Genomic DNA, 21,545 nt, shown 5'->3' with positions numbered 1-21,545 from the left:
CAGTGGTATTGAAGAGTAAGGACTATATCAGCATCTAAACTGACCAAAGTGAAATATTTCATATTTTACTTACTCAGGTAACTGTTTTCCTCCATGTTTGCCACAGCTCTGTATACGTTTCATGGTAGAGACTGCTTTCTAATTCCACATTTATTAACTAAAAATGCATAGAGTCATTACAAAGAGGACGGTTTGGAAAGCAGTAGTATTTTGTTTCTGTCAGAGAGCTGTCCATTTACTTGTAGAATACGCTTCACAAAAAAACCCTATCCTTCTGAGAAACGTATAACTAGTTTTCAATACATGTTCTGCCTGTGTATGCATGGGGTTACATTAGGTAAAGTGAAGGCTAAACCGTTTACAAAAACACATAATGTACATTATTAATGTTAGGTCACTAAGCTGTGTACAATTTAACTTGTACCAGAAGACAAGTGATGTTGATGTTATTTGGTGGCGATACACTGACAAGAAGTGACCTGTTTTGTTATATTTCAGGCAAATGTGAACCAACCGAAGTTTATATACTGATATTTGGTTCATTCATTAAAAAGTAGAATTCAAACATTTAAAATATGCTTAACTACTCCTGGTAGTACCAATGCCAATACCAAAGAAACAGTGAACAAAATGATCATGACTAATGTATATTTCACATGGTAGTTTCTTTTATTTTACACAGAATTCAGAGTTTGGAATCAGGAACAGCGGAGAACAGAAACAAGCGGACAAACAGGTGCTTCCTTTAGACTGGTCCAGACGACCACCTACACAGGACAAGAAACGTATCACATAATAATGGTAAAATGCTTTTATTCATATTTCATTTTATTATCATCTAAACAGACACTCACATTCCAGTGTGATGGGTTATTCCAGGCCATTCCTCACTTTGTACTCATGTACATCTGTGCTGTGCTGCTTGAAGAGCTGCGGGTGGAAGACAGATACCTCCGGTCATTTAGATGTACCAACTGGCTATATCAGAACATTCTTCATACTCAGCTACGTCCCGCAGATCAACAACTAATGAGTGGATTTTGAGAGAGCTTTTAATTGCCGCATCTTTACAACAAAATAAGGAAACCAAAATGATATAGAAGTGTGTATACTAAAATTTGACGTGAAAACACAGCAGACTGCTGATCGTCACTATTCACTGCATCATCATTGCGCGCCAGACAGAGGCCAGCAACAACTGCAGAGGAAAACACAGCTGGAAGCTTTTCATACCGCTTATCTGTCTTGAAATTCTGAGGAATGTTGAAACGTTTTAACTTAAAAAAGAAAAAGCTGTGTGGGTCGCTGGTGTGTGTGTCGCATTGAACACTACGTCAGGGCAGTTGTGTGTGGCGTCTCTATGACGACCAGCTACATTGAAGGGTACTATCTCTGGGTACTATCTGCAATGGAAAACAGAGCAGGGCCAAACCGAGTGTAGTAGAGTCGAGTCGAGGCGAGTTGAGCTGGTACTGGTAATGGAAAAGCGCCATTTGTGACACAGTAAGTGCTGCATGGTGGACCAAGTGCTGTGTGCTCAAACTTTCCCTCATTACTATCTTGCAGTAAGTCATGTAATACAGTCATGATGGGTTAACAGAGTCTCCTCTCATACTAATGAGAGATAAACTCAATGGGCCAAAAGAAACCCTGAGTGATTTACCCATAACACTGACCTTTTTTTTTTAATATAGATTATATGTAATCAAAATGTTCTGTGTGAAATAGTGTGTTATTTACCAGGGCCCAGAGGAAAGCAGATGTTCCAAAGGCAAGACCCACTCGAAACCAGTTGGGGTTAGCAGTGTCCGGCTTGGAGCTTGTGAATACAGACCTGGATCCAACTGAAAAAAATACCAAAAGAGTTTGAGGAACCACACTGTTTTCAATTAAAAATGAATATTGTCTTGGCATTGGCAGTCAGTACTCAGAACAGCCATGAAGGGAAGTAACGTTACCAAATCAGTGTGAGAAGAACGAACCCTAGCCTGACCGTATTCCATTTCAATAATACTGTATTTAATTTAGTTGGCTCTCTACGCTCCACTGTATGTTTTGGTGGAAGACGGCTGTGGAACAAACTGGACCGTCTAGCTAACTGAAGAATTGTTCCTATCCACACTAAAATGATGTGGGGTTTCCACAAAGGTGAGCAGCATGATTGCAAAAGTTCAGAAAGCACTGTAAAATTGCATTACATTGCTAACTTGATAAACACTGTATGAATATACTAATATGCACTGCCATGAAATGCACAACTTTAGATGAGGATCCAATAATCGCTCTTGCGACTGCAGGGCTACAAGAATGCTAAGCTAAGGTCAGACTTCAAAATAAACACGACATTCTCGTTGTAAATATCAGGATAAAAGGCATGTCTTTTAATATCATGACCGTGAATTAATTACCATTTATGTCAGAATCTTACCTTTGCTGAAATGAACAGCTCTAGATAATAACCGGTCGAAAGTCATTTAGCTAACGTGAAATGACAGCTCCGTTCGATTTGCGTTCCTGCCACTCCGCGGTTGATTAAGCTTCCTGCAAGGAGAGAGTAGGTGATGGCAGCAACACCGATAAGTCGCTCGGACACTCTTGGGAACTGTTATTAATGACATTTGTCTTTTTATACTCAACAAATATCTTGATATTACAAATGTGAAGCGATTGTATTTTCATTATTCAGTCACCATCATTACCATCAAACATGAATCCTCGGTGAACATGTACGTAACAGGGCATGCATTAAGAAAATGTTTAAATCCCTATGACGAACTATTTTGGCTTAAGTTACATTAAGGTAACCAGAATTATGTTTTTTTTGAAAAATCATTAACTTATATTAAGAAAATCCCCACTATCTTTTTCCACCAAATTAATTTCTTGGTTGAGGATACTAGAGTCCTATTATATGTGAAGTGCTGCTTGATGTGTTGTTATCTGTGTAACTTTACCTACTTTTACAACATATCCATATAATTAATGCAATATTTTACAAAGAGGGATCATTAGCCGAGAAGCAAGGCAGTGCTAAATGTATAGAAATTTCAATGGAATTTGGTGTGCGACTTTCGAGACAGTGCACAGGATACAGGAGCGTAACTACCTGCACTCTCCAGCCAAAACGTATTATTTTAGAGTTGTATTATTTTGGAACGTATCCGGGTGAATTGTAAATGACGTATCATTAAATAAAACACCGTGTCATGTCATTATTTTCAAAATACCGTTTTGTCTAATGCATCTTTTCCCTCCTTGGCCGTGTTAGGCACGCAGACTCAGAGCGCAGCCTGACCCGGAGGAGAAGCACATCGGCCATTTTGCTCGGAAGGGGGCCTGGGTTTCAACACGTGAGAGAGAGGAGCCTGAGACAGTCCAGCATCTCTGACTCCAGGAGGATATTATTCATGTGTGAACCGACAGAGGCATAGGAAGCCAACACAATGCCCTCAATCACCCTACCGCCGAAGGAGAACGCTCTCTTCAAGAGAATATTGGTAGGCTAAATGCCTGAGACAGCGTTAGCTTGCTGGCTAATGCTAGTTTGCCAAGTAGCCGTTAGTTGCAGCAGTCAGAGCAAGTAGCCAGGGAGCTGCTAGTGGATTAACCAAAATATTCAGTAACGTTACACCAAACGCATTGTAATAACCTCGACTTTGTTAAGACGTGTAAGTTGAAACAAAGCATTTAAGTAAACAGTATAACGTTAGCTGGTTAGCAACCAGTCATGTGGTGTCCTAAGTTATGCTTTGGCCTTACAACACATCCAAAGTATATCAGTGACAAAGCTGCCTGACACATGAGAATCACACACAACCTAGGTGGATAGTTGAGGTAGCTTTCTAGTTCATCGCTAAACGTAACTTATTCGGCTGCGCTGTCAATAAGGTTAACCAAAATTTGTCCCGTACATGCGATCAAAGTAGTTCAGCACACAGTAAACTTAACGTTAGCCCCGGCACCTGCAGGGTACTTTTCGAGCCAAATTTCATTTACTAATTTGGAATTGTAACAGTTAACTTTCTTCTTCACAACATGCCACGGATAGAAAAGAGCGAGTTGGTTACTAAATCATTTAAAGTCACATTTAAATCCCCCTTATCAAACACGCCAAAAGTAAAGTCTAACTATTGTGTCATTGACTGCAGCTAGCTTGCACAGTGTGACTACAATACTAACAATTTATACTATTAATACTACTCCTGGGCATCCGGAGGTCTGTCGGTCCGGGACTTGAGTGCACTTATTGTAGTGGAGTTGGCAGGTTTTCCGCTGGCGGGGCTCTGAGCCAGGCACATCCGTCTGGCTGCTTGTCTGATTACATCTCATCAACAGCCCTCCATCATCAAGTGCTGCTGCTTCCATTTATCTCAGTGCCCTCTACCAAGGAGGCAGTGTTTGGTGTATAGATGCTTGGCTGCTCTCAGCAGGAAGACGCTGGTATTTCTGCTGCTCACTGGAACACTGCGTTTGCATTCAGCACACTGGCAATAATGTCCTTTTCATTCACTTTTAACCCGGCTCTCTGAGGATTAGTGCAGCGGAGAATGACCGGCTGCTGGCCCCTCAGATGCCTGATGTAAAGTTTGCTCTCGCTTTTGTTGCAGAGATGTTACGAGCACAAGCAGTACAGAAACGGCCTGAAGTTCTGCAAACAGATCCTGGGTAACCCAAAGTTTGCTGAGCATGGAGGTAAGACACGAGCTACTTGACTTGCCCCCTCACACCTAACTAGAAGGAAACTGTGAGCGACAGCATGTCACCTTGTTCCTGCTGTGTTTGAGTGGTGAACCTACTAGTTCTTACACAAGCTTTGTGAAGTAAAATGGATGGATCCCTGGCAACAAGGAAAAATCTTATGTTGGTTTGAGATTAGGACTGGGCTTTCCTCAATTTGGGGCGCCAGTAGCTCAGTCTGTAAGGATTAGGCTGGGAACAGGAGGGTCACCGGTCCAGTGGCAGTCCCCTCACTCTGACATCTCTGTGTTGCTATGGGTCCTGTTTGTGCATGTGTGTCTTTCTGACATGTGTGTAAATAATAACAGAGTGAAAATATTGAGTTTCCCCTTTTTAATTAATAAGTATAAAAATATATCTTCTTATTCTAATACCAATATAACATGTTCAATAAATGATCAATAAAGTGAACAGATGTTTGAGAACCACTGCTTATGGTTTTACTAGAAATTGATCTATTATGTGCATAACAGAGCAGGATCCTTTGGACGTATATGATGATTGTTGTCATGGCTGGAAGGATGTGATTTGATTTTTCATTTAGTCTAATTGAAAGTGTAAATGTAGTGTGAGGCAGTACTATTCACATACTTTGGAGTACATCTGGTCTTGTTCAGCTATGGCTATAATGTTTGGATGTGTTCATACTTCTGGCCATATAGTGTAGTTCAGGGGGAAGTAATGAAGTTCTCAGGCTGATCCAACCTGTGTGACTTTCATCTGGGAAACTCATAATGTGACTCAGCAGTGTGTACGGCCCATCTGGGCATGTTCCTGATGAGACGCCAGATGGTGTCCTGAGGGATCTCCTCCCAGACCTGGATCAGGTCTGAGCTCCTACGCAGTCTATGGCGCTACTTGGCGGCGTCGGATGCATGATGCATAACGCCCTAGAGGTTCTCATCTGGATTCAGGTCTGGGGAACGTGAGGGCCAGTCAGTGGCATCAATGTCATCCAAGAACTTTTTTTTGTTTAAAAATGGAGTTTTAAAACGAATATGGTGTGTGTGTGTCCGTGTCCACACCAGCGTTTCAGCTGCGTATCAGAGGTGATCTCCATCTACATTAAAACAACTTTAAACGCACATCTGTTGGTCGTTCACGTACACTGGGCTTGCGTGTGCTGGTGTAAACATGAAGCAGATGGTCTGTTCCGTAGTTACAGAAGATTCAATGAAAGAATAAAGAAATGGAGACAAAGAACCACAGCAGATTTTTTTTTTTAATAACGAGCTGGGGGCTGTTACTGAATGTAATACGGGAGTTAAAAGCGGCTGTGACAGACTGGAAGTCGTCACAAAGTAAATACAGCGACATGCACAGTACAAGTGTAGGCTGTAAGTGTTATTTGCACGGTACGAAATATTTTAATAAAAATACCAAATCAAAAACTCTGTCAGTAGCATCTGTCAGTAGCATCATGTTTCTGCTTTGTATGACTTATAAGACCCAATCAGAGAGCCAAACGTGAGCGTCTTCGTTATCGTTTCTAAAGTCCGGTCGGCACAAAAACACTACCTGGAGTTTTAAAACGAATACAGGGTCGCCGCCATTTCCACACTTCTCCTTTTTAGGTGTTTGTTTTCGCCGTTTTTTAGAACCAAAATGCTGTAGTGTGGGTGGGGCTTGACACTGGCTCTGAGGATTTCATCCCAACACCTAGTTTGTAAGGACCTGATGTAGGCATGGTGTTGGTGATGCCGTACACAGTCCACTTGTTAGTAACGCTCTGAAAGGTACTCTGAGGGACAGTTAAAGAGAGATTTTTGTAGTCTTCTCCTAACTTGTGCCTTTCCACAACTTTATCCTGAAGCCCCCTGAAAGCACCTTTGTAACCATGGTGTATTCTTGGAGTTATCAGGTACTACTAGAAGTGGATTCCTGAAAGTACAGCTGGTTTTATTCTGAAGTAATCAAAACCACTGCAATTATTGTCTGGTGGGGCCCAGTTATCCTGGTGTGTGATCTGGAAGGTGATTGATTTTACCTGAACCGGTTTATAATGGTTAATGTAGGGGGCTGATCACTTATCCAGACCTGGTGTTTTACCAATAAAATTGCGCTAATTGTTGTGAATTATAAAAAAAATTCACTTTGATGTTGAGGTTTATAATGTCTAAATACAGCTGGAAATAAAGTTTGATGTACGTACTTTTCATTTCCAGGGTGTAGTGAGACAAACGGTAGGGATTTTGACAGGCTGTGAAGAGTTTTTATTGGCTCTGTGCATTGCTGAACTGTCCTATCCCAGCTCAAGGCTGAAGGTGACTGGGACTACTGTCTACTGTCTACTACTGATATTTTAGAGCTAAAAAAAACACAGCTGCTATATATTGATATTCATTTTTCAAAAAACATAAACAAACAACTTAAACTGATCCTGTAAGTTAGTATTTTATTAGTATTGTGTATAGTATGAGATAATAAATACAAAATACAAAATAATAAAGAAAAAGAGCAGCTATACACCCAGCCCCCTGAGTGGTTTACAAAATGCTTTTTTTTTTTTTTTTCAACCATATCCACTGTTTCGGTGGTTTTTTCCTGTTCCTCAGTTATTTTTGTTGTTGTCGACAGCTAACGGGGGCGGGGCCTGCTTTCTTAGTTTGATAAACTGATCAAGAACAATATTGTGATTGGTGGCTTGCTGTGCATGCAGAGTCTGCTTGTCACTCACTAGCAACAAACTCTGGATATCTCAGAACCCTTAAATCTGAGTCAGACTACTATGTAGATTAGACATGGAAAATGAGAACCGTGCGAGTTTTCCTTTTGTATCAAGTAGCGAAAAAGTTGGTGGTTGAGTTAATTTGACTTTCTTGACATTGCACTGTTCTGCGATGTGACTATTGCGCATGGGCACATTGTGATGACGATGCAGAAATGATATATTGTGCAGCCCTAGTTGGTAAACAGGGTCAGTGTAACCCCGCTCCTCCTGTTTGTGCTCCAGAGACACTGGCCATGAAGGGTTTAACCCTCAACTGTCTGGGCAAGAAGGAGGAGGCCTACGAGCTGGTGAGACGAGGCCTACGCAACGACCTCAAGAGCCACGTCTGTATCCTTTCATCCCGCCCGCGGGGGGCACACATTTCATCTTACACAACAGCATACACTCTGCAGCACCCTCCAGAACTTGCTTTTGAACTTTTTCTGCTTGGCTGCTCTTTTGTTGAGGATATAAACCAGTCTTTTCATTTAGTGGATGTGTGTTTGTTACATTTGGAAAACACCTGACACAAACACCTGGGTAGTGTGTCCATGCGGGTTTTGCTTCCTCAACTGGCTCATCCTCCAGGCTGGCATGTGTATGGCCTGCTGCAGCGCTCGGACAAGAAATACGACGAGGCCATCAAGTGTTACCGCAACGCTCTGAAGTGGGACAAGGACAACCTGCAGATCCTGCGTGACCTCTCCCTGCTGCAGATCCAAATGAGAGATCTGGAGGGATACAGGGTGAGGGTCGCCAGAGAGAACAGATGGGTTTAAAAATAGAGCCGCCCAGAAATAAGGTCTGGATGGAGGGACACAGTGTGACGAGGGAGGAAGGGGGTTGGGGTCAGACAGTTTCCCATCCTGCTGTGATGTGTGAAGTGATGGTGGAGATAGACAAGTCAGTGGTGGACAGGATAATTCAGCTTAAATATTACTGCTTACAGTTGTGTGTGTGTGTGTGTGCTGTCATGGTCTCCTTCTCCAGGAGACTCGGTACCAGCTGCTGCAGCTCCGTCCGGCCCAGCGGGCCTCGTGGATCGGATACGCTGTAGCCTATCACCTGTTAGAGGACTTTGAGATGGCTGCCAAGATTGTTGAGGAGTTCCGTAAAACACAGCAGGTAGGACAAAGCTGTCTAATCAACAGCGCTGTAAAGATTTCTTTAAACGTATCTAAAGGCAAATATAAGCTCCGCTACAACAAGACTAAAGCACCATTTAAACATCACAGGAGGTTTCACTGTGCTCTTTTGTAACTGGACTCATCGTTCCAGACTGACAGGATGCGGTCTGAAATAGACTCTGTTGGCAAGATAACATATAACGTGCATTTCATCCTTTTTTTTCATGGTTTGATTGAATCCAGTGTTTGATTCCTGCTGTCTTGAAGCTGGGGTAGGTCACTTTGGAGAAACCAGCAAGAGCTCCACCTGTGTTTATATGCTTTTCTCCCGTATGTGCGCATTCTCAGACGTCTCCAGATAAGGTGGACTACGAGTACAGTGAGCTGCTGCTTTATCAGAACCAGGTCCTGAGGGAGGCTGGCCTGTACAAGGAGGCCCTCGATCACCTCAACAACTACGAGAAACAGATCTGTGACAAGCTGGCCGTAGAGGAGACGAGAGGTGGGTCGGCGCTGTCCTTGCTGTGGAATAGGTTCATGTGTTTAGGTAGAGGTGGTGAAAAGGTTCGGTCAGTTCTCCAGCTTTCTGTGGACAGAACGCTCACCTGCTACTGTTTACAGAGCACTTCAGCTGTTTTGAGCTAACCGAATTTAAATTGGCACCCTGGTGTGTGTGTGTGTGTGTAGGAGAGCTGCTGTTGAAGCTGGAGAGGCCTGAAGAAGCTTCTGAGGTCTACCGGAGACTCCAGGAGAGGAACCCTGAGAACTGGGCCTACTATCAGGGCCTGGAAAAGGCCTTAAAGCCAGGTGAACACCATCCTCAGGCCCACACCTTCACATAGTTAGACTGGAGTTATTTATTAGAGCTGTACCAGAATCAAAGTTCTCAGTGAGTCGGGCAGTCAGCTTCTGCTTCTGCAGTTTGTCTGATCTGTTGATATTTTTCGGTTATAAATATATTATATGTTATATATGTTATAAATACTCAGTGTCATCACTGTTGTTTTTTCTTCAATACGCCTTACCGACAGTTATGGCCTGCTTCATACTGGCCATTAAGAGATCCCTTCCAGTGGAGCAGAGGAGTGAAACAATCCACAGCCTTTGTTCAGCACAAAAATGCACCCCAAAGTTTCTCTGCAGAGGCTTCAGCACTCTGACTTAATAAAAATACAGCCGCTTTTGTACGAGATCCCTACTTGTGTCTCCACAGACTGTTTCTCTGTGCTGCCGTGGAAGGACAGTAACAAAGAGAGGGTTTCTTCAGAAACTTTGCTGCCTATGTTCCTCATCTGTCATTTAGAATACCAAATTTACTATGCAGTGATAGACAGTACCTTGTGACCGACAAAATGCCTCTTCCTTTTTTTAACCGGCATTATTTCTACCAAGATCTGCCGTACATCCTGGATGTACTTGCAGATATAACCGTGACTCGGTCTTTGAGAAACATATATTCCAGCGCTGATTTTGGTAAGAACATGTCTACCTTTGTTGAAGGGCTGGGCGATATGGCCAAAAATGTTAGGGAATTATTTTTATTGTGCTATCATTGGACATCGATCATTATCACGATAAATGTCAAATCATTATTTCTTCCAAGTTTAAAGGTTGATTTTTCTTTTCTTTTTTTCTCAGATTTATTGATTTATTAAATATTTGTTATTGTTTTATTGCCCAGCCCTGCTTAGTTGGAAGATATAATAATTCAGTGTGGGAGGCCAAAGTAGACTGCAGTATTAGTGGGTAATGGTGAGGTTTTCTGATCTGTGTGTGTGTGTGTGTGTTTTTCTCCAGGGAGTAAAGAAGAGCGACAGAAGATTTATGAGGACTCCTGGGTGAAGTTTCCTAAGGGCCTGGTTCCCCGAAGACTGCCTCTTAATTTCCTCACAGGTGAACACAGTGCAGCCTGCAGCACCACACAGTCAAACCAAAATGTCCTGGCTCTCTAGAGCTTCTGTTTTCTGCTAATACTTAAGCACAGCCTTTTCTTGATTTATATATGGGCTGGTCAAGTAAACGCATTACCGCCACCGCCGCCAAGCATAGGTACTTCTTAATCGATTAAATAATCTGTAGAATACTCCATTACTAAAATAATCATTAGCTGCAGCCCTAGAAATATTATTATAAAGAAATTAATATATAGAAGAAAAAAAAATTCGGGAACAATTCACCTTTGGCGGAGTGTACAGATAACAGGTAACAGTTTCATTTTGCTCGTTGACTAACACATGAAATTACCTTGAGGTGACCACAGCTGATGAACAGCAGTGATCCTGCCCTGGATTTTATGTGGACAGCTGGGCCAGTCAACACGTTGCAACTCTGGATCAGACCCTATATGTTGTCACTCTGTTGCAGTACAAATCTCACTTTACTGTACCTTTTACTGTTTGTTGTGCTGGCCAGGGGAGAAGTTTCGTGAATGTCTGGACACCTACCTGAGGATGAACTTCAGTAAAGGCTGCCCACCCGTCTTCACTACCCTCAAATCACTCTACACTGACAAAGAAAAGGTGAGCAGGGAGGCATTTAACATATCAGCTCCCACATTTAAATTCTCATTGTTCCTGGTCTGAAATAAAAAAAACTTGTTTTGAACTTGTTTTCTCCCCACGCAGGTTACGATCATTGAAGAATTAGTACTTGGCTATGAAACCTGTTTAAAATGCTGTCGAATGTTTAATGAAAATGGTGAGTGTTTTTCCTTCTCATTGGCCTCAGTTTATTTGTTTGATTTTGATTTATTTGCAATTCGAAACCATCTGAATCAGTCAGTGTGAGTGATGGAAACTGTGTGCAGATGATGGGAAGGAGGAGCCCCCCACCACCCTGCTGTGGGTACAGTATTTCCTGGCGCAGCATTTTGATTTTGTAGACCAGCCCACCCTCGCTTTGGAGTACATCAACACCGCCATCGACAGCACGCCCACGCTCATCGAGCTCTTCCTCATCAAGGCCAAGATCTGCAAGGTTTAGTGTGAACTCTACACGTACAGAGTAAACAGGCTGGCATAGTGTACGTCATTTTCGCTGATGTTGGGCCTTTACGTTTCTAACGAGTATTCACTCTGGTCTTCTTCCACACCTCCTCTGCCCTGCAGCACGCAGGCAACATAAAGGAAGCGGCTCGGTGGATGGACGAGGCTCAGGCCCTGGACACCGCTGACCGCTTCATCAACTCCAAGTGTGCCAAGTACATGCTGAAGGCTGGCCTCATCAAAGAAGCAGAGGAGATGTGCTCCAAGTTCACACGGGTAAGAGACAGGAAGTAATATAAAGTAATCTGAGACTTATATCCATCCACCATAGCCTCCTGTTGTATAGCAGCACTCAACAGCAGAGCCAGGGTTCGAGTTACGTGGGAGCCAGTGGGAGCTCTGCTGCCATAAGGAGGGTCTGAGCTCCAATGGAAGCAGTAAAATCATGCATCTGCGGGGGTCACTAATTCATTTATCAACAACCATTATTTTGAATCACAAAGAATGTATTTTTCATTGTAATTAGGACCTACTGTTACTTACATTAAACAAGTTAAACAGACTTAAATGAACACCCTTTCCTAATGAACTACGCTGCGCATCACATGACTGACAGGATGGCTGCACTTCTCCACCATCAGCCACTAGCGTGCGGACAATTTTGAACGAACAGGTCAACTCATTTGTATTGTAGCCTACTGTATTACTTAGCGCTACAAATGATAATATGCTTGCTACTGTGTGCTGGCGACAAGCAGTGCGTAAAATAAAAACACTTCAATATTACCATAAAGGGCAGAATTGCGGTCTCTCCTTGAGCAATAGTCTTTGATGGCATTTTTCAGCCGATTGAAACTTAACGGATTGCCTAGTGTGCGTGTGGCCTACACCCTGTTGCAATATCACAGACATCTGGGGCAAGTAGTGGACTGCTGTGTGTGTGTTTGTGCGTTGGCATGTGTGTGTGAGAGAGGGAAATGTTGAATCACGTAATAAGCAATGATCTCTCTCTCTAACATACTGCTGATGGAGAAAATGGACGTTGTGATGTCTGTCAGCCATCGCAGATGGACAATGGCGTTGTCTATCGGCCCAACCCTAGCTGGGGAGTTCTACTGCATGAGTAAAAAGTTGTAAGATGCCATCAGTGTCTCCAGTGGGAGCTGTGAAGTCTGATAAAGGTCCTCGAGTGACGTCACTTGAGTCAGCGTCGGCTGGGGCATTTTTACTGTCCATCATAAGTTGGGCAATGTTTTAGGAGTGTAATCCTAAATCAGTGCAGTACTCTTAAAGTAGCATGAACAAGGGATTTTAAACAGACTTGCCATATCAGTAATTGTTTCTTAAACTTTCAGTAAAGCATAAACAAAATCACAAAGCCATTCTAACCCTGTTGTAGGAGGCATTTACAGAGAGGGGATAAACGCTTGTTGGAGTAAAGAAGATTAAGATTAGAGGCAACCAACATGAGGTTTATAAGGATGGTTCTGATTTTGATATTTGAGCGTTTTTGTTTTTTTTGTACTTTTTATTGCTTTTAAACATAGAAACAGTACAAAGCACAAACAGCCACAGTACATACATGATTAGACAGTAGACAGAAAATGTGAATATAATGAAAATAATGACAAAATAATGAATAATTCAAACACAGATGTATATTGACCTTAAAATGTTATGTTAAATAGTCATGTGAAAATAGATAACCTACAGTTCTAGTTTTTTCAGTTTTAGCATTTTTAAATCCCATATTCTGATAAACTGGCCAATATTGTTTTTTTTTTTTTTTCTCCATCCACACAAACATAAAGTAACCAAAGATTCTCCCTAACAGTTGTATGTGTAGTTATGAGACCTCACCAAGATAACAAGACACAGTTCAGTTTTAAAATAAACTCTCTTATTGTTATAAATAGTACTTTGAACTAAAGTACAGCTGATGTGTTCTGTGGTGGATTTTCCAAACACCTGTGTTGCCAACAGGTGAGTTACAGAGTGCCCTCTGGTGGACAAAGTATGGAACGACAACACGCTTCTTAATTGTCATTTATCAGCTGACACCGATGCCAGTCAGTCGGGCTCTAATTAAGATGTATAATCTGAATTAATAATGTTAAATATTTGACGGAAATCAACTCAAATTTATATAATACTACAAAACTGAATTTAAAATGAATATTTAGTCCAGTGTGACGGGCATGGCTTGTCAGCTCACTGAGGTTTGACAAACGGGTCTTTAGTTAGTGCCTCAGAATCTTCCTGCAGGTTGCTGTCCAGGGGAAAACCCTTTGTGTATCCTCACCTTTGACACAAAATGTTATCCACCTGACTCAACGTTTGCTTGACTGCCTCTCATTTCAGTCCTGCACCACTTTGCTTTAGCGAGATGTTTCGCGGCCTCTATGTTTGCATCAAACCATTCCCCCTCTCTTTCTGTCATGGTGCCACTCTGTCATGATGCAGCACTAACAGCTGCAGTAACGTCTCCCGTGTTTCTGCTGGTCTTTGGCTGTACAATGTGATAATGAAAGTGTGTGTGGTTTCAGGAGGGGACGTCTGCAGTGGAGAACCTGAATGAGATGCAGTGCATGTGGTTCCAGACAGAGTGCGCCCTGGCCTACAAGGCCATGAACAAGTTTGGAGAGGCCCTGAAGAAGTGCCACGAGATTGAGAGGGTAAGCTTCTGCAGCTGTCGTCCGCTAAATCTTATTTATAAACTAGGAGCGAGACAACAACCCACACTGAGGACTCAGTGCTTGAACAGATCAGGGATCAGATAAACGTTACAACAGCTTCCTGGACCTCCTGTAACATTTCAGAGTTTCAAACTGGCAAGTACTTCTTAGACATCAAATTTACTTAGTTTTTATTTTTAGATTAGAAAGCTATGCGATCTACCCAAGACAACAAAGTGTAAATGGGGTCATTGATGCTCCAGTCCGAATGTGTTAGTGGTGACTCATCCCAAACTACTCCCTGTGAACCGTAACATTTACAGTCTCACTAATTACAGCCTACATTGTAGCACACGAGGACCAGACATTCAGTGCACGTTCCACCCAAAAAGTTTTGGCATTGTGTCCTGGGGCTGGACGCTAAATTGAATCTTATCAAATTTCACACATTTATTCTCATAGCTGTCTTAAAGAAATAACGAATCTGAATTCAGTATAATCACACAGATAATAGCTACCATGGTAACATCAACCACAAGTCCAGAATGTGTAACTGGTCGTACTTCGTTAATCCAGACTCATTAGCCAGCCCAGAAGAGGACATGTTAAAAAACATTCTACCTGTCCTTATCAGATGAGTCTGACTTCCACACCTACCTGTCTCAGCGTACCTCATTCATTCTTTAAACATCAGCTGATCTAAACACAGTCCCCCCTCCCCCCCATCAGCATTTTGTGGAGATCACAGACGACCAGTTTGACTTCCACACCTACTGCATGAGGAAGATGACGTTGCGCTCCTACGTGGACCTGCTGAAGTTGGAGGACGTCCTGCGGCAGCATCCATTCTACTACAAAGCTGCTCGAACCGCCATCCAGATCTACCTGGCCCTGCACGACAAGCCTCTGACTGACGACAGCAAGGAGAGCCAGGCAGACACCGGTCAGACTGTGTGTGTGTGTGTGTGTGTGTCGAGTAATACCTCTCAAATGAGATCCTCCTTTCGATCAACGAAGTTAAACGTTTAGTAATTAGTTTGTCAAATGTGATTTGTGTAAATATGATTTTTCTTAGTTTAGCTCTCGCCTCATCAGGTGTTCTCAGAGACCCCTAGAACATGCTGATTGTCACGAGGCATCTTCATATCAGCCGGGCATAGTGTTGCTGCATGACTTATAATATATGTCCTCCTACCAAATATATGAGAACTGCAACTATGATACCACACATTAGGGTAGTCTTTCAGTGGTAACACCTGAGCTTATCCCCATGTACAGGAAAATGCCTATGAAATAAACCCCTGTATTTACTTCTACTTACTATAATACTTTAGTTTTAGCTGCTCTATTTAAATTGAATTTAAACTGTAAAAAATTGCAAAACTGTCTAGATTCCTTATTTGGTAGAAAGTGTGTAGTGCACAGGTAGCGGCTGTTTACCGGGTTTCACTATTAACAGCGCTTTAAAACATCATGGTTAATTAATCGTAAATGCTACGCTACACCGAGTGTTTCTGTTGCAAAAAACTGTTGCAGCTTGCACAAAACAAAGTTGCATGAGCGGTGCAGCAGCTTAAACTGCAGTTCTGATCAGAGACATGGAGGCTGCTGCACACCGGCTAAACTCTGGCCAAATTGAGGGACCAAACTGTGAAGCTATAGTTCAACCAAGAAAGGACTGAAGTCGGCAGTGTGGGACTCTTAAGTAGCACGTCAGTCTTGGGTACACCAAGACTGACCAGGACACTACTGAGGTTGACGGATCACCTGTTAAAAAAAGCTTGAGGTTGCTGCTAAAGGAGCGAATAACTACATCAAATTTGATGCTACACCTGCAGGATCACCACCCAGCTTTGCACGCGCATATGCAGGTAATAAATAATAACGGAGTTACATAACGTGGCAGGTTGGTAGGGAATTAAATATAAATGTGTCACTTACAATCGATGCCGTAGCGGTGAGAGTCGAGCTCGTCAGCACCGCTGCGATATGAGGCCCATTATTTTCAATGGCTTGGTTTGTTGCTGCGTCGAGCAACGTGCACTGCATCACTTGGCGACCTTGAGTTTGGCCGCGGTAAAACTTTTACACTGACCAGCTTCCAGCTGCTATCATTATTATTATTATTATTATTATTATTATTAATTAATAATAATAATTGATTAATAATAATACTTAATTATTATAGATGTATACTTGTTAATGTAATTAAGTATTAAAAATGAACTTAAGTAATTACTAGTGTTGTGAAATTAATACATAATAATCATGAAACCGTGATTATTTCTCTGACACTAATCGTACCAACATAATAATCGTGATTAAGGATGCAACAATTACAGAAGCACTGGTTTCACTAGTCTCAGTATTAGGACGAGGGGTGCATTTCCTGTAGTGGTTTACGATGAAAGCAAAGCTTTGTGGTCGGCTTCCTGACGAGTCTAAAACAGCTGCGCTAAGTAAAGCAGAAATAAATAACCATTAAACATTCAGCCAGGCAACACGTGTGGTCTTTTCAGTCTCCTGTTCCACTTCTGCAGGTCTCCTGTCATCAGAGTCATATAACAGCAAACACGACGTGTCCAATTATGATTGTGCACAGTTCTTTCCTCATGTGTGAAAATGATTTTTTTGTTGCTGAGCATTGTATGCTTTTATAAGATAGCTGAAAATAGAGAGGTGGCAGAAAAGAGGAGAGAGAGAGCAAAAGGGACTTTCTAGTTCCTGCTTTAGTTCCTGTTGTTCCTTCTTTCCTGCAACAGTAAAAACACTGTTTACCGTTTTGCTCTGCAGAGAACCTGACAGACAAGGAGTTAAAGAAACTGCGTAACAAACAGCGCAGAGCCCAGAAGAAGGCCCAATTAGAAGAGGAGAAGAAGAATGCAGAGAAGGAGAAACAGCTAAAGAACCAGAAGAAGAAGAAGGAGGATGACGACGAGGAGATAGGAGGGCCGAAAGAGGAGCTAATACCAGACAAACTTGCCAAGGTGGGCTCACACTTAGCAGCTCTTTCAGCGCGCCAGAAGGGTTTGCAGCTGTGCTGTGAGGGGTAGAATTCTTACAGATTAGTAACGGGACCTGGTTCGCTTCTTTTACCAGCCGGAGAATCCTCTGGAAGAAGCTGTGAAGTTCCTGATCCCTCTGAAGAACCTGGTCCGCAACAACATCGAGACTCACCTGCTGGCCTTTGAGATCTACTTCAGGAAAGGTCAGACTGATGCCGTTAGCATGCACTTTAACCACGTTTCACACACTGGTTTCAACAGTTCCCTCTGTTCTGTTTCATTCCTGCAGAGAAGTACCTGCTGATGCTGCAGTCCGTAAAGAGGGCTGTAGCCATAGACCCTCCCAACCCCTGGCTGCACCAGTGTCTAGTGCGCTTCTTCAAAGGAGGTCAGTATCACCCACACTGAGCTGATGTTTGCTGCGTAGTACCGGGGCAGGTGTGAAACCGCTTTCAGTCAGGAGTGCCGTATCGTGGGTTCAATAGACTGAAACCACACACTGTCCGTCTAACTTGGATTCACTTTCTCAGTAGGTTGACTTGGCTCAGTTTGGGTTAAGATTTTTAAAGCTTATATTTTTTGTGTGTATAGTGAGTGAGAGTGCGGACCTGGCGGAGGCAGTGAGGACGGTGTTGAAGCAGGAGATCTCCAGGCTGTTTGGGGAGAGCAACCCTCAGAGCTTCAACAAAAACTACCTGAGCCAACACTCCAACTCTATCCCACACCGACTGGCTGGTACGCAACACGCACACACTCACACACACACACACACACACACTGACACTCAGATCATCATCTCTGTTAAAGTCCAACTCCACTCACAACTATCTTTGTCTAATTGCTGCTTCACTCAGACGTTGCTGACGTTGCTGTGCAGAATGATGTATGCGGGATTAAGCGGTTACCGGTGTAATGATAGAGCATGGTAAAATTCCCAACAGCTAATTATTCCGTACAAATTTTTGATTACCATGCTTTGAAAAACTCACAGTATATACTGTGCAACGTCTGCCACAGTTAGCGGCTGCTCACAAGAAACGGCAACACGCATGCAATTGTCAGCTGGCATGCACAAAAGGGTCAACAATAAGCTTCAGTTTTGTCTCAGTATTTTTGCAGGAAAGTCCCGTGGAGACACAGTCTCTTTTACAAGGAAGTCCTGTATATCACAAATAAACAATTTTTCAACCATAAGTTGAAATACATTACACTACACAATACAAGATTAAAATACAGTGATGCGAATTAACACAATTTGTAAAAATATTTACATAGCCAAAATACAATGAGTAATAAATGCATAAATGAAAGTGAATGAGGAGATCAAATGTAGATATGTAAGTACAATTGGTCAAAAAATTTTTAAAACGAGTGCATGTTAGACTGTCGGATATTCTTTTTTTTGAATGCAGCTATAGAAATTGGTATGCCAATCTTAAGGTGAGACTGGAGATCCAGGACGAGAGCCGTAGTAAGACAGACTCCTCTTGGCCAGTTTTGTCCTCATGTTGGGTACTTTGCAAAGCAGTCCAGCAACAGATCTTAAATTATATGTGCTTTGCATGGGAGAAAACTTTCAACAGATGTAAGAAGGCAAAAGACCAATAATGGCGTTTTAAATGAAAATGTACCAGTGTGTAGCATCCTGCGTGTGCTAAGTGTAAATTGGTAAATTGGCCATAATTTACCATTCTGTAAAGGGTGCAGTGATGCGTCTGATAGCCAGCATTTGTAATGAACCTGAGAGCCGCATGATAAAGAGGGTCTAGCTTTGACAATGTAGATGGACATGCATATTGATGAATGAAAATCCTGCAGCAAGTTTTTATACGTGTAGATCTAAAAAAACAAAGATTTTAATCTATATAAAAGGGCCAGGGTAAATTTAAGTGTAAATTTAAGTGTTTTTGCAAGAGCTTCAATGTGTTTTTGAAAGGTAAAGCTTTTATCCAGCCAGATACTCTTAATGGTTACATATTGCAGGGTGTTAATGGCGACATCTCGGACCTTAGTATTACTAGGAGCAAATATCATCGCCTTAGTCTTTTGTGCATTTAAAAGTAGTTTCAGGTGAAATAGAGCAAACCGTCTAACTGCAAATTTGCACAGGTAATTTCAGGTGTGGGGGCACAAGAACGCGAAATTGTATCATCAGTATACTGATAATACTGTGAATGTTTAATCTTATTGCAGACATTGTTTATATAGATGATAAAAAGCAGAGGACCCAGAACCGATCCTTGTGGGACACCTTATTTAGCGGGAAGTGAACAGTTTAGGATACAGAGACTAATGAATAGTAGGGGTGCTACAAGTAATCGTAACAGCAACTAAGGTAGTCGACAAAAATCGATTTTATTAAATTAGTTGGCAGCAAATTTAATAATCATACTGTGATATATGTATCGGTGTTTCTGCTGCACTGATATTGAATTGATATTGTTTGCCTTTTCTTTTTATGAACACAGAGCAACACTTGTGTATTTACCCTTGCGCTGCAGCAGCCTTTACACTAACATGACAGCAATTATTTTCACTGTGGTGAAGGTGTTAAAGAAATGCTAGTAGGGCCCACCTAGTAAAATTGCTGCTGTTGACTTTTCTGTAAAAGTGGCTGCTGAGACCAACGTGAACAGTTGTGTAACGAGGTGCATGTCTGAAAGGAGCAGTTGTTTTGAAACAAGGTGTGTCTCTGGTGTTCCCAGCTGCTAAGATGATGGTCTACCTGGAGCCTTCCTCTGATAAGATGGCCTGTGAGATAGCTACAGCCCTGGATGAGTCACTGTCCGGGAGAAGCATCCAGGTATGTGGTGATTTAGCAACAACTGCAGAACCAGACATCACACACCCCCGTGGTCTTTGTCTAGAACGTGTCCACAATCACTCAGATACACTGTGTGTGTTGGTGTTGCAGATCTGTACTGAGGTGCTGGAGGCTTTGCGTGACGGGCAGCTGGGCGAGGGCCAGCAGAAGGCTGCTGAGGCTTATCGAGCCGTCTGCCACAAGATCTACCCCTATAGTCTGGCCTTCATGCCTCCCGGTTACCAAGACAACAGCACCACAATCAGTGCCAACGGCGACCTTTCGGCGGGAGAGCACGACGACATGGCAAACGAAATGTGAGCTCTGACAAGAATGGAGGGGGAGGTGCGACACGCCGCCAGACGCCTTAGTCCGCCAACACACCCATTTCCCCAACCCCCCCTCCGGTCCCTGGGCTATGGCTGCTGTGAGTCGCCCCCACATTGCACTGATCTGGTTGGACTGAGCGCCACAGGAAAGGGAGCTGGCACCTGGAGGAAGGCGATGCCCATTTAACTTTTTTAAACAATAAAAAAGGCCCTGTCCACAGTTGTTCTGTACTTGTAAAAAAACAGATAAATACAATATGGGGAGGCAAAAGGATTTTGGGAAAAGTGGACATTGGCTGGCTGAGATGGCTTCTGTAAACACAGTCTAGGTTTTCTATAACTCCTGTGTTTTCATGCCATGTCCTTCTTGAAGGTGCATCTGCTTCTCACGTTTTTAAAAGTAATTTATATATTACAAACTGACACATGGATTAATAAAACAATGTTTGCAAAACCAAACGGTACCATTGTGATAGTGGTGGTGGTGTTGAGGGAGTGTTCAGAGTGTGAACTGCTGTTTGCCAAAAAAAACAGACCAGACAGGAAAACTTCATACTGATCCCTGTGTGTTTGCTCCTCTTCTGTTTGACCCTGAAGAAGACATGACCTGAACACCTGAGCCGCAGTGCAGCTACGACAGAATATTTGTTGCATGGGGAATCAGCAGTGTCCACCTGTGTCCCAGTTCTCCTGAGAGCAGCTGGCTCATCCAGCAGGGGGCGCTGCTGGACTGCAGCCTTGTAGTGGTTTGCAGGACTGAGACGTCTTCACAGGGTTCCTACACAGTATGAAAGCGTTTGTGTTTCCAGACTATTGCCTCCATTCTGTTATCTAAAATATGGTAATGTATCTAAAGATAAACTGAACAGTGTTTTTCATGCTGTTTGGAGCAGGCAGCCAGCTCTTTGAGAGAGCGAGGGCCAGGGCGAACTTGAGGTCGTCAAAAAGCAAGGCATGAAGTATGGCCTGCGACTGTACCATGCACACTCTTGCAGAGCTGCCTTTACACTATACAGTCAGTGCTGTACGCCTGCGTGTCACATGTAACTTATAACTACCAAATTCTGACATCTGCAACCAAATTAGTTTGAAAGAAAATGCGGCAGTATGTATTTAGTTACATTCATTTGGTTATATTCACAAATCATCAAATATTTTGTGTGTCTGAACATTTA

The 21,545-nt window shown here is 42.6% G+C and overlaps 2 protein-coding genes across 2 annotated transcripts; one reads left to right on the top strand and one right to left on the bottom strand.

Annotated features, from left to right (window-relative positions):
• Positions 1-646: 646 nt before the first annotated feature.
• ndufc1 (NADH:ubiquinone oxidoreductase subunit C1) lies at positions 647-4,204 on the bottom strand. The gene is made up of 5 exons (XM_038698790.1): positions 4,180-4,204; positions 2,429-2,541; positions 1,741-1,844; positions 855-930; positions 647-767 (listed from the first exon to the last, which is right to left on the bottom strand). Exons 2-4 carry the CDS (start codon positions 2,472-2,474, stop codon positions 871-873), a joined length of 210 nt encoding a protein of 69 aa, XP_038554718.1. The 5' UTR covers positions 2,475-2,541; positions 4,180-4,204; the 3' UTR covers positions 647-767; positions 855-870.
• Positions 3,292-20,829, top strand: naa15a (N-alpha-acetyltransferase 15, NatA auxiliary subunit a). The gene is made up of 20 exons (XM_038698773.1): positions 3,292-3,497; positions 4,608-4,692; positions 7,691-7,795; positions 8,036-8,193; positions 8,438-8,572; positions 8,923-9,076; positions 9,262-9,381; positions 10,372-10,467; positions 10,987-11,093; positions 11,199-11,271; positions 11,381-11,550; positions 11,682-11,834; positions 14,105-14,233; positions 14,963-15,176; positions 17,027-17,220; positions 17,333-17,441; positions 17,528-17,626; positions 17,830-17,973; positions 19,944-20,041; positions 20,153-20,829. Exons 1-20 carry the CDS (start codon positions 3,444-3,446, stop codon positions 20,360-20,362), a joined length of 2,607 nt encoding a protein of 868 aa, XP_038554701.1. The 5' UTR covers positions 3,292-3,443; the 3' UTR covers positions 20,363-20,829.
• Positions 20,830-21,545: the final 716 nt, after the last annotated feature.

This window comes from Micropterus salmoides, unplaced genomic scaffold (assembly GCF_014851395.1).
Source record: "Micropterus salmoides isolate LMB-PRFRI ecotype aquatic unplaced genomic scaffold, ASM1485139v1 Ms_hic_scaffold_5, whole genome shotgun sequence".
Taxonomy (NCBI): Eukaryota; Metazoa; Chordata; class Actinopteri; order Centrarchiformes; family Centrarchidae; genus Micropterus; species Micropterus salmoides.
The sequence above is the reverse complement of the archived record's forward strand: the minus strand, read 5'-3'. Positions and strand labels throughout refer to the sequence as shown.